At 36.9% G+C, this 12,349-nt stretch overlaps 2 protein-coding genes across 2 annotated transcripts in view; one reads left to right on the top strand and one right to left on the bottom strand.

Annotated features, from left to right (window-relative positions):
- LOC136261314 (uncharacterized) overlaps positions 1–5,792 on the bottom strand; it is an 81,160-nt gene extending 75,368 nt beyond the window's left edge. The window contains exon 1 of the mRNA XM_066055294.1: positions 5,502–5,792. Within this exon, the coding sequence (XP_065911366.1) occupies positions 5,502–5,571 (70 nt within the window). The 5' untranslated portion in view covers positions 5,572–5,792. The remainder of the gene's footprint in view (positions 1–5,501) is intronic.
- A 5,841-nt stretch (positions 5,793–11,633) lies between these two features.
- LOC136260062 (uncharacterized) overlaps positions 11,634–12,349 on the top strand; it is a 77,299-nt gene continuing 76,583 nt past the window's right edge. The window contains exons 1-2 of the mRNA XM_066053668.1: positions 11,634–11,890; positions 11,980–12,025. Coding sequence (XP_065909740.1) covers positions 11,830–11,890; positions 11,980–12,025 — 107 coding nt within the window. The 5' untranslated portion in view covers positions 11,634–11,829. The remainder of the gene's footprint in view (positions 11,891–11,979; positions 12,026–12,349) is intronic.

Here is a 12,349-nt window from a genome sequence, read left to right as displayed (position 1 = left end):
CAGCCTTAAAACACCTTATAAAGTGATAGATAAAGCATGGAAAGCGTACTTTTAGCCATTACTCGGTGTTTACCTGTGCATGATTGCAGTATAGCGGACACGCCCATTTGCAATCGATCTATCGCGGCATTCAGTACTGCTGCTTGGTACTTTCCAAATGTATACAAACTCATTAAATAGGTTTAGAAAGATAAAACCTAAGAAGGTTGTACATAAATACAAGAAAACCTGTAACTTGAAAGCTAACACCGAAGCTTCGAATGTTCGAACATTTTATTAGCGAATATTCAAAGGTAAACTTCAACATTCGTCCCAGCCCTACTTGAAAGTGAGTGATAATAGTAAGGGTGTGTGGGCCTCAAGACACTAATAGAGATATGTGGAATGAGGCAACCACACTGAGGAGGTATTGTAGCAGACATGCAGGTGTGTACCTCCATAAGAGCTACATAGTGTAAGCAACTGATCATCAACCAGCATGTACTATCAACCTAACCATTTCCCATAAATATAATGAATTCCTGTCTAAATCCGTACTTGTTTCATGAAATGTTCCAATGGATTCTGTCCACTTTTATGGGATCAGAGAAGGATTTTACACTTGATGAAGTGCTTCCTGTTGCAGGTTTGTGATAACTAACATGAAGGTGAGTTGCTACATTTGAGTGGAGAAAGTGACAACTGCCCATAATAGACCAAAACCACCAATGCTGGTGCTGTACACTATGAAAACATTTTTGCCCCAAGTATTATGGATCCTTACAATTGTGATGAAACCTGAAAGAAGTTTGACTGATAAGCCAGACCCATTGCTACACGATGATTTCATCAAATCGATATTGTTCATTTAATGAACTGGCAAAGGCAACTCTTTAGTCTTCAAGAATGTTAAATACAAAAGACCAGTGTAAATACTTGTAGTTTTAAGCACATGCCCACAGCCACAGGCTAGTTGTAGGTGCACGCCTGGTGTACATAAATTGTTTTCATAAAAATGTGTGTTCCATGGGCACCTGGATTTTAGAAGTCACATAACATCAACTTGTTATTGATAAGATGACATTTTATGTGTTATTAATTTAACTGGTTACAGTTGTATATTGTGTTCCAATCAAACGGTAGATCTGAAACTTCTGGGACGTGCACATTATTGCATGTGAACTGCATCATCTCTATGGCAGGATAGGGCTTTTTTGTGATATTAGAAACTGGTTGACAATTCAAGTATGGAATGTGCATGTGGTCAATAACAAGTACTGGTGGTTGATTCCTACCTTGTGTGGTCTCAGTTTACTGTAGAACATTACAGTTAACCAGTCTACAAACAATGGGACCACAACTATAGAACAACTGAAAGACAGCCAGAGAAGATGATGAAAACTAGAAGTTAATAGGACTTCCCTTCAGCAATTTAGGACTAAAATCACAAAACTTGGTCAATAATCAGTTGCTTATGCTGTTTGAAAAACTAGAACATTATAAAACAGATTTCACCAACATGTTATGTTGGTCATCATAAAAGGAGAATGGTTCAAAAGGTGAAATAGAATGCTGCATTGTGGACAAGTTGCATCTCAAAGGATAAATGAAATGTTTATTGCCTACCACTAAAGTGAAATAATAAACTATGCATTGATCAGCTGTACAACCTTTAATCTATACAAAAAACAGCCAAGCTGTGAAAAAAGGGTGCGGCCCCCAACAAGTCAGGGTGAAAAAAAGTGAAATTTAAGGTGGTGGCCACGAAATGACTGTGATGGTAGGTTAATGGCAAAAAATTTAATAATGACAATTCAGATGAATTTGTGTTGCCTTCTCCAAGGATTTGGTACCAAATTCGCCTGAATTGTTGTTCTTAAAATTTTTTCCATTAACCTACCATCACAGTCATTTCGTGGCGCCACCTTTGATTTCTCATCTTTTTTCACACTCACTTTTTGGAGGCCGCATCCTTTTTTCATAGCTTGGCTGATTTTGTATAGATATCACTTCTTTCTGTTTTACAATACTCCAAAGCCATTCTGTGGCCAATTTTGGAGTTTCTTTCACTTGTCTTTTTGTTACTGCAGAAAGGAGGGAGACATGAAGAACAGAATTCTGTTTATATGTTTCATAATGATGCAATTATTTTGCAAAATTAATGCGGTATGAAAATTACCATATGTCCTCTCTCTTACAGGTAGACTATATAGCTTGTAGCAGAAATCTCTACAAGGTAACTTGTTTGTAGCTGATTTTTTTTACAGAGTTACTTCCAATGTAGCTGGACTCTCTTCATAATGATTTGTTGTAGGTGAACTATCTACAAGGTGACTTGTTTGTAGCTGAACTATCCACAAGGTGAATTGTTTGCAGCTAAATTCTCTACCGTGCATCTCGCTTGTAGCTGATTACTCTACAGAGTGACGCTGAACTCTCTACAGAGTAACGCTGAACTCTCGACAGAGTGACTTTACTGTAGCTGAACTCTCTAAAGAGTGAATTCTTTGTAGTTGAAATCTTTTCAGGGGGACCTAAATTCTCCACAGGTTTGTAGCTGAACATGGTGACTTGTTGGGAGCTGAACATTCTACAGGGTGACTTGTTTAATAATACTGAACTCTCTACAGGGTGTTTGGTTGTGAACTTCCTACAGGGGGACCTTTTTGTAGCTGAACTCTACAAGTGACTTATTTGTACCTAAACTCTTTACAGGGTGACTTGCTTGTAACTGAACTCTCTACCAGGTGACTTACATAACTCTCTAAAGTGTGGCTTTTTTGTAGCGGAAATCTATTCAGAGTGACTTGTTTACTACTAAATTCTCCACTGGGTGATTAGTTTGTAGCTGAACTTTCTACAGGGTGACTTGTTTGCAGGAGTACCTTGTTTGTAACCTTCGAAATGGGAACATGTTTGCAGCTGAACTCTGTACAGGGTGACTTGTTTGTAGCTAAACTCTCTACCAGATGACTTGTTTGTATAGCTGACTATCTACAGGGTGATTTTTGCGGCTGAACTTTCCACAGGGTGATTTGTTGGTAACTGAACACTTTAGCAGGTGACTTGTTTGTAGCTGAATACCCTACTGGGTGACTTGTTTCTGGCTAAACTCTCTACAAGGTTCACTTTTCTGTGGCTGAACTTCCACAGGGTGATTTGTTTGTGGCTGAAATCTATACAGGGTGGCTTGTTTGTAGCTGAATTCTCTACACAGTGACTTGTTTGTAACTGAACCCTCTACAGGGTGATTTGTTTGTAGCTGAAGAATGACTTGATCCAGTTGATTGCAGTTGAAGTCTCTACTGGGTGACTTGTTAGCTGAACTCTCAACATGGTGACTTGATTGTAGCTGAACATACTAATAGAGTGACTTATTAGTAGCTGAATGTTATATTAGGGTGACTGCACTATTAGATTATCTCGATTGTGTACTTGTTACACCTAGTAGTGTAACTCAGTAGTTTTTGATCTGATTCCTTGTAAACCACTGAAAAAGCATTCTAAAATAGTTAATCTACCTTTCTACCTATTTTCAGCTGGTTCTATCAACTAGTTTTCCTGGTAGGTGTGGCAATTAATACTTTTTTTTATTTAGGCAACCTTCTTTTTTTACAATTTATTTATTTCTATGTTCTCTATTTCAACTTAAAATTCCTACTGTATCAATCAATGGACACCTAGTTATACTATACAATTATCAATACACACAGTTGTGTGTCGTGTGGCCAAAGAAGCCAGTGCGTCACACCAGTGTGTATATTGACAGAAAGAACAAAAGTGTGAATATATCTCCAAACTGCCTTTATGAAACAAGACAGGTTTTTTGCTGTGACAGTGCCTTTCACCTTCCTTAGTTCACACACCAAATTTGAGCAAAATATTTTCAGGCATTCCCAAGATATGAGCCTTTAAAAATCAGTTTAATTTCTTCATTTTTCTTTTTATTGCACATTTACAAAAGCTGCCATAAAATGCAAACGCGTTATTCGATTGCCTTGAAATTTGGCACAGAAAAGGGGAGATTAAAGGCGTATCTTGGTAGCAAGTTTAGCTAGAATATGATAAACAGTCAAGGAGTAGCAATTATTCACAAAAATGACACCAATATGTCATGCCCACAGGATTACCTGAAGATATACTAGCTATCAATTTTACACTGAAAATGTTTGAAGCACAATCTGTTTGATCAAGTGCCGTAACTACAATGAGGTGAAGCATGTACAATTCGCCTAATAACCTATTTTTATAAATGAACTAAACATACATTTAGACAGCCACTTAAATGGGCATAATACATTTCACAGACTGGACTCGTGGACTGGACTCACCAACTAGACTGAAAACAGCTTCTTAACAATAATCAAGCCATTTTCTAGCCTTTGTAATGCTGGAGACAGGCTACTGCTCTTCTTTTATAATCATGGAGGGAAAGCATGTGTACACGAATGCTATTAGTAGTGGTAGAGTCTATTGTTGTAGCGTAGATTTCCTTAGCACTTGACATTATGCTTCAGTGATGGCCCAGAAAAGAATCCATAGAACCATAGCCACATACGTAGTCTCGTGCCGCCCGTCCACTCTCAATACTGAATAGGTAAGTTTACATCATTGTATATAGGTTTGCAAGGAATAGCTATGTATCACCATGCAAAGCTTTAGCTTAACTCTCATTTTGGTACATATTATGTACTCCAATAAACTGGTGTGCATGCAACATTTATGATGATCTACACGGAAGAGTAGTACCAGCAGTTGTAGCCCGATAATGGTGTCTCCAGTATCATATACTATAGCTAGAAAACGGCTACACTATTTTTAAGAAGCTGTTTCTAGTCTAGTTGGTGAGTCCAGTCTGTGAAATACTTAAATGATATACCTAAGCAACAAGTCTTGAATATTAAACACTAGAAACAATCAAAGGGTTAAAGTTTTACATTAGTGAATGGCATGGCTTTATTGATTAACATGATGGAGGACATGTTGGTATAAGGTTGAGCGATCACTGCGTGCTAGCACTGGCAAAGGAAACAATTATAGGTACTTGTAGTTTAGCTCTACCACAGCTCTCCGCCATAGCTAACTGATATGTTTGATCAAGCTGTCAGAATCGCAATATCCTGCTCATACAGAATTTTCAATACTCGTTCCTCAGAACTATGGGATCCAACAGATCTAGATCTGGCTACTAATAAGTGATGTATGTGTGTGTGTGTGCGTGTTATTTGTCCTACCAGGACTTGAGCTGCTTTAAAGCTTCTTGGTACCCCTGTGTCTAGGCCCCTTATTTATTTCAGCACTTGCACTGTAAAGCCTTAATAAATAAAAAATAAATAAAAATTTCCTGTACACTTAACCATAAGACAAGTGTACAGGAAATAAATAACAGTATATATATTGGTTAATCACTGCACTATTCCATAGGGACCAGCTAAACGCTTAATTATAATCAGCATGATGATCATCACATGTGAGAACATACCGCTCTAATAAATTTTACAGTATCCAGCTAGTCACTGTACCTTGTGCACTACTGATGTTAACAACAACCGAAGTGATAATCAGCACTACCAGATTTGTTCCGGACATCATTCTCCCGGCTTCAGTCGACGACGAAGTTTCACAAACTGACGCAGGAAACACTTGCTAGCTAGCTGATTGCGATGTAGAGTCAAGATGTATCTAGTATCGCCAAGGCAACGTTTACTGATAACCAACCGGTCGTAACCAACTAAAATACTTGTTTCTCTACTTGTTTACTACTGACCGGCTTTTTTCAAACAAGGCGGAACCCATTAGCCATTCAAGTTAGGATGTGGTCATTGAGGTGTGGTCGCATTGAGGTGTGGTCACGCATCAATCGTCTCGTACTCCAATACTACGATACAAGTATCAGCACCAACACTACCCATAGGTTATATAATCTATGCACTACCCTACACTATGAAAAAAGTGGGATATAAGATGGTATATCCAGTGGCTTATTGAATACAAAAAAGCTTGATATAACCTGTAGTATACTAACAATCACATGTAAGGCTTTAGTTAATGTGTTAAACATACTGAAACCATATATGTGATGGTATAGTTTGGGCATTATATTTGATATAAGCTATTTTTGGTATTGTGGTAAATAAACTGAAACCATATATGTAATAGTATAGTATGCATTATACTAAAGTATAACATGAGTATAATACAGGGTTTATATTAAGGCTTATTTGTATTCAATAAGCCACTGGAAATACCATCTTATATCCCACCTTTTTCACAGTGCTAGTATGTGGGGACACCTAGAGATTCGATCAGAGACGCGTAACTCTATTTAAATATCTCATTCGAAAATGTAGCTAATCATGATCATGTAAGAAAATTTTATTCGTTACCAAGTAAGAAAATCTGGACACCTTGATAATCAGGAGCTTTTGGTCGGCCCAGCTACACTGATGCTGCTGCTGCTGCTGCTGCTGCTGCTGCTGCTGCTGCTGCTGCTGCTGCTGCTGCTGCTGCTGTTAATGTTATTGATTTTGGTGCTTACTACCTTTTGCTTACAGCTTCCAAGCTGTCTGAAAGTTAATTAACGTATAGTGTCTGAAAGTTAGTTTGTGGTGGAAGTTCAATGACATTTGCTGCATGGTGGTTTTCATCGTCAATATGGTCCATAAAATGTTTCCACATGGATTCCTTTAGTATGGCTTTGATGGTTGCAATAGAAAGATTGGTATCAATGACTGGAAGACTATTCCACAAACGAGGCAAGCAATGAAAATAGGAGTTCCTATTCAAGTTCTTGGTATACATATGATGTACAAGTTTGTTGCATATGGAAGATCTGGTGTGTCTGTAATGTAGTTGTTGATATCATAATTCTGTGTGGGTGACTTGAAGGACTTAATCGTGAACAAAATGTCCTGGATCGCAAAAATATACATTAAAGGTAAGAGTCTGAGTTCAAGTATCCTGGATTTATAACTGATTACATAGTTGTTTAGGATGTAGTTCATTGCACAACTTTGAATACGCTCAAAGCACAAGATATCCTTAATTATATATAGTTGTCATAACTGAGAGCAGTAAGTAAGGCGAGGGCAAACTAAAGAAATATACAGATTTGCTTTGGCTAATGGACAATGATTGGAGCTAAAAGTATGCCGTATCAAGACGAGTGATTTGTATGGTGTGGATATTATAAAGTTGTAATGATTGGCCCATTTCAGGTTGCTGGAAATTATCACTCCCAAGTCTTTTGAGTTTTGTGACACTCTACTTTTTTTAGTTAAGTGTCTCAGTATAGCTAAGCTATAGCTATACATTTTGGGCTCTCAAAATATCAGTGTATTTGCCATGCATAAACTTAATTGAGGGGTCAAGTCTACAGTACACTATACTTGCAAATACCTAGCTACATATTGAAGTATATAGTTGCATTTTCATCCATGTTAAAGAGTGCACGTGGTTTTGATGTAAGGCATAAATATAGTTTAAACTTGCAATATTGGCAAATACAACAATGGCAGTAACCATATTTGGTGTTTCACCAGTTCTGGAGTAGCTAACAACTTAAAATGATGCTTTATTATTGAGGTCAATACTAGTTTAGAAACTTTTGACATGTGTGTCTAGCTACAATCCACTGAATAATTGAGCCAATTTTTTTTTTAATTTCTAATGCTCCTTTAACTTTGTAGCCAATTGATATGTCGTAGTAAATTCCCACAATCAAAACTATATTATATAAAACGTTATGTGATGTTTTGATAAGCAGGTTTCAGTCAGAAGCTCATTTGGGCATATTTAATTTTAATTTACAACTCTGTGCACTATTTCCTCTTGTTGTCTCTGCAGTTAATGGTAACATTCTTGTAAACTTTCAACCATTTTTACAGTAACAAATGTGTAGGATAGCATGTGCCCCCCAAAATTCCAGATCATAAAAGAAAATTGTAAATTGTGACATATCAGTATAGTAATATTATATGTATGCATCATCAGTCCACTTGAAAGGTTTGCAGCAGCATACATATGTCATAGACATACAGCTATAGAATTTTGTAAATGAAATGCACTAGCTACAGAAAACTAGTACTCTTAATGCAGCATTGTATGTTCCTGAAGGCTATTCTATCAGAGCATTTAGTGTCCTATTAAAGTATCATATTTAACTATATTTCTTTGATTCAGGGAGAAGCCTCCACCCTGCATCTTCACTAGGCTTGTGGAACATCACATGTTACAACTGCTACTGTATGTTAAAGTGATTAAACTGATTTTACTAATTCTGGGAGTAAAGTCCTCCTGATGCTGTAATTAGTGATGTTAAAGGATAGCTACTCTAATTTTTTTTGCTAAGTCCAAAAGTGTGCATTAAAAGTAACAGATCCTGTCAAAGTTAGAGTTATAAATAATTATAATTATACAATCAATTTGATGTCATTAATAAGGCTAAGATAGCAGGTCTCTAAATTATAGAACAACATGTACGTGTGCTTGTGACCTCAAGTATTAACTGATATGCTACAATGAAATAATGTCAACATCATTCTGTTGACCCCCAAGGCAGATTAGATAGAATCTTTGACACTGGGGTCCTTGCCAATGTGTGCTACTTGTTACAATTTCTATACCTGACATATATTTTCACCTGGATGGTTGAGACCTCTTGATTTGGGTCGTCAAAAACATGATCATTGATAACAAAACTGGGTATTGCTCACTGATGAGTTTCCAAGTTAATGTCAGGGAAGTTGATCCACAACAAGTGAGCATATGCACACATATAACATTAATGTGCCCCTATGATATGGAATCCCTATACTTTTACGGTCTATACAATATTGGTTTGTGGAATTTGAGATCACAGGCCTTGGCTATCATAATATAGTATATGTTACACATTAGATTCAAAATACATAGTGAAGGAAAAACATTCAAGGGTTGGATTATGCATTATGGTTAGAGTTCTCCAGCACAACATAGTCCATGCCTCCCTTATCAGCCTACATTCAGAATAATCTAGAGACTAAAGTTAAAACCTTGCTTGCTCAAGTTCATGCTTTCAAGTAGAGTTTTGTTGCGGGCCATCTATCTTACCACTACTACTATGATTTTTAAATCAAAGTTTTACATGCACAGTAATTGAACATTATGTTATCATGTACAGTACCTTAGATAATCATAAGTCAACAAGCTGGAGAATAATTATGTTGTTCCCAGAATTACAGCCAGTTGTAGAGATGAAAACAGTATGCTGGGATCTTCTCCTGTAGTTATTCTGATTCCTTAAGGGCACATCAGTGACACCAAACACAACAAAGAATGATGTCACATGTTGTTTGTACATTGGTCACATCTGCCTATATAGCAAGTGGTTGATCTCACTGGGAGGTGTCAGCTATGACATCTGTTCACTCCTTGTTCTGACAGTGGCAGTGATCACTGTTACTACTACGTACATAATTTTCTAGATTATAGTTATACTCTAATGTTTGTAAATTATTAGTCAACACTAATGCTCCTAAACCCAGAATTTATTTACAACATAGCTATATATGACTTGATAATAGATTAACTATGTTCATTTATGTATTAATCAAAAGCAAAAGGACCATGCAGTGATGCTGTAGGGAGAACACTCAGAGTAACTCCATCATCAATACCAGCTCCACTCTGCCAATGCATACAAAACCAAGGTTGGTAGCATGCCAGAATGATCATGAAGTAATTGTATTAAGCTATAAAACATCTGTCCACATTCCTCATATCTCCTACCCCATATATGGCCATAGAACTAGGCACACAGCAGGATATCAGTATCACTATACTTCATTTGAAGTGAACATCATATCAATACATCTGAAAGTTCTATAAAAGACTAAATATAAGAGGGATTACAACTACAAAAAGATGAGCACTAATGTTCAGTGATTAACAAATAAGCTATAGTTCACATCTGTTCAGTGATACAGTTAAACAACTTCTTGACTGTGCTCTGTCACTATTTGCTTGAAACAAACCCTTTGTTCAACATCTGCATCCCAGCATTTCAGCATCAGGGAGTACCTGTCAATGTACATGAAATACAAAACTTTCTGGCGTTGTGTACAATAGATGTTTATATATCAGGACACATGATAGTGTGTCGAACAGCTAAGTACAAACGCATGACAGCCAAGTGTGTATTTTACAGGAACCAAGAAACTGCTGTTTTCATGCAATTGTAGTTCAATAGTGCCTGAACAGAAATTAACCAGTTTCTCTATGGAAACTTCCTCAGGGTAGAGCACTTCCTATTTCAAATTTGAGTTGAATCCACTTAGCCATCACTGAGATACGCCCCATCAAATTTCATCTTATTTTCTTTGTATTTTTCTTTAATACAAACCTGAATATCAAGTTTTATTAATTTCAGAGCTGGGGTACAGTACTCTATATTCAACAATTGAAATTGGCTGCTTGGACCATTTTCTTTCTCTCTCAATCAAAGCTCTGCAAGCTACAATTAAACAGTCTGTGGAAACTTGTAAATCCACCTTGAGCAAAGCTACTCAGAAAGCTACAATCTCTTCATTGCAACATAATATATACCTGTGCCAAAAACAGCCCAGCTGTAAAAAAAGGCGAGGCCAAGAATGCACAAGTTCATGTTCATGGAGTAACTACAACCAAAAGACATGATATCAAAATCTGGCCAAGAAAGCATTTACAGTATAGGCACTTTTGTGCGTTCATTTTCTATATGCTTCACATTATCACATCCAGCTAGTTGTACATGTGTGCTTGCAATAACAATCGATACTACTGAGATGATAAAAGATGATTACACTGCATTGTTACCAAAATTAATTTAACTAAAAATTTACAATTGGTTTCTACTTGGCCATCTTTTTGTACTGTATATTAAATAAAAAGATGGCCAAGTAGAAACCAATTGTAAATTTTTAGTTAAATTAATTTTGGTAACAATGCAGTGTAATCATCTTTTATCGTCTCAGTAGTATTGTTATTGCAAGCACACATGTACAACTAGCTGGATGTGATAATGTGAAACATATAGAAAATGAATGCATAAAAGTGTATGCCTATACTGTAAATGCTTTCTTGGCCAGATTTTGATATCATGTCTTTTGGTTGTAGTTACTCCATGAACACGTACTTGTGCATTCTTGGTCTCGCCTTTTTTTACAGCTGGGCTGTTTTTGGCACAGGATATCACTACTTTTTGTTGAATGGAGAACATACAGTTACTGAAGATTGGCTATTATATTACATAGGAGACACTGCATGCATGCATAATAACAGCTTCAGTATCAGATTAGCTAGCTAAATCAGTAGCAAAAGCTTCAAGTTCAGTGTTTAGAAGCGCTACTAAAAGTGACTTGCTAAGAGAAAACTCGTTCAAACTGTTCAAATTTCCCTCAAGGACTCACGTGATATTTTGCGTGATGTTTCACGTGAAATTGGTTTAAAACTGCTAATCCAATCAAGGTAAACTTATAATGAGTACCATATGGGTGGATATTTATCTGATCAAGTGGAGATTCCTTGTTTATAGCCACAACCCCTCTAAGTGCTAACCAGGAGTGTTAATTATAGCTAAATATGGCAATGAAACGGCCAAATAAACAAAGCGTCATTATTATTATTATACTTGGTGGAATCAGCAATAGAGGAATTCACCAAAGGTATAAACCACCAAGGTACTGTAGTCTATTGGTTTAGCCTTAGCTATCCCTAACGAGAATCGTTGCGTAGCTACTACACCTGTCAGCTACATCCCGAGATACGAGAGAGGCGTCTCACCAGATATCAGTGAATTTAGTTTAGTCGCTAGCTGAACCACCGTCACGGTTAATGGAGAAGGCAACCATCGGTTTCAACTTTTGGATGATATTATCTCTGTCACACATTAATCGTGAGTTAAGCTACTGAAACAACTGTATTAACTGTAAATTATTGCTGGTAGTCCATTGCATTATACTGCATACTGACTGTTACTTGCAGGAATAATTGAAGCCACGTCTTCTTGCAGTGGTAACACTGTGGAAAAGTGAGTGTCAAGATCTGTAAACTATAGATACCTGCATACTATCATAGATACTTGCATGCTATCGTAGATACCTGCATACTATCATAGATAATATATAAGGTATATATTATCTATGATACTATGATGTGAAATAATTTTCTCACCAGACTTTTCGAGTTATATAGGACCAACCACGTATCTATGTAGCTATATAGAGCAGTTTGTAATAATGCACTTATCAATGTCATCCCCCCCCCCCCCCCCCTAGGTAGGGTGGGGGAATACTGGGGATTTGACAAAGTCTAGAAGTCTAGTGTCAAATTCCCCAGTACTGGGACTAAGGAG

This window comes from Dysidea avara, chromosome 7, assembly GCF_963678975.1.
Source record: "Dysidea avara chromosome 7, odDysAvar1.4, whole genome shotgun sequence".
In the NCBI taxonomy this organism is placed as follows: domain Eukaryota; kingdom Metazoa; phylum Porifera; class Demospongiae; order Dictyoceratida; family Dysideidae; genus Dysidea; species Dysidea avara.
The sequence above is the reverse complement of the archived record's forward strand: the minus strand, read 5'-3'. Positions and strand labels throughout refer to the sequence as shown.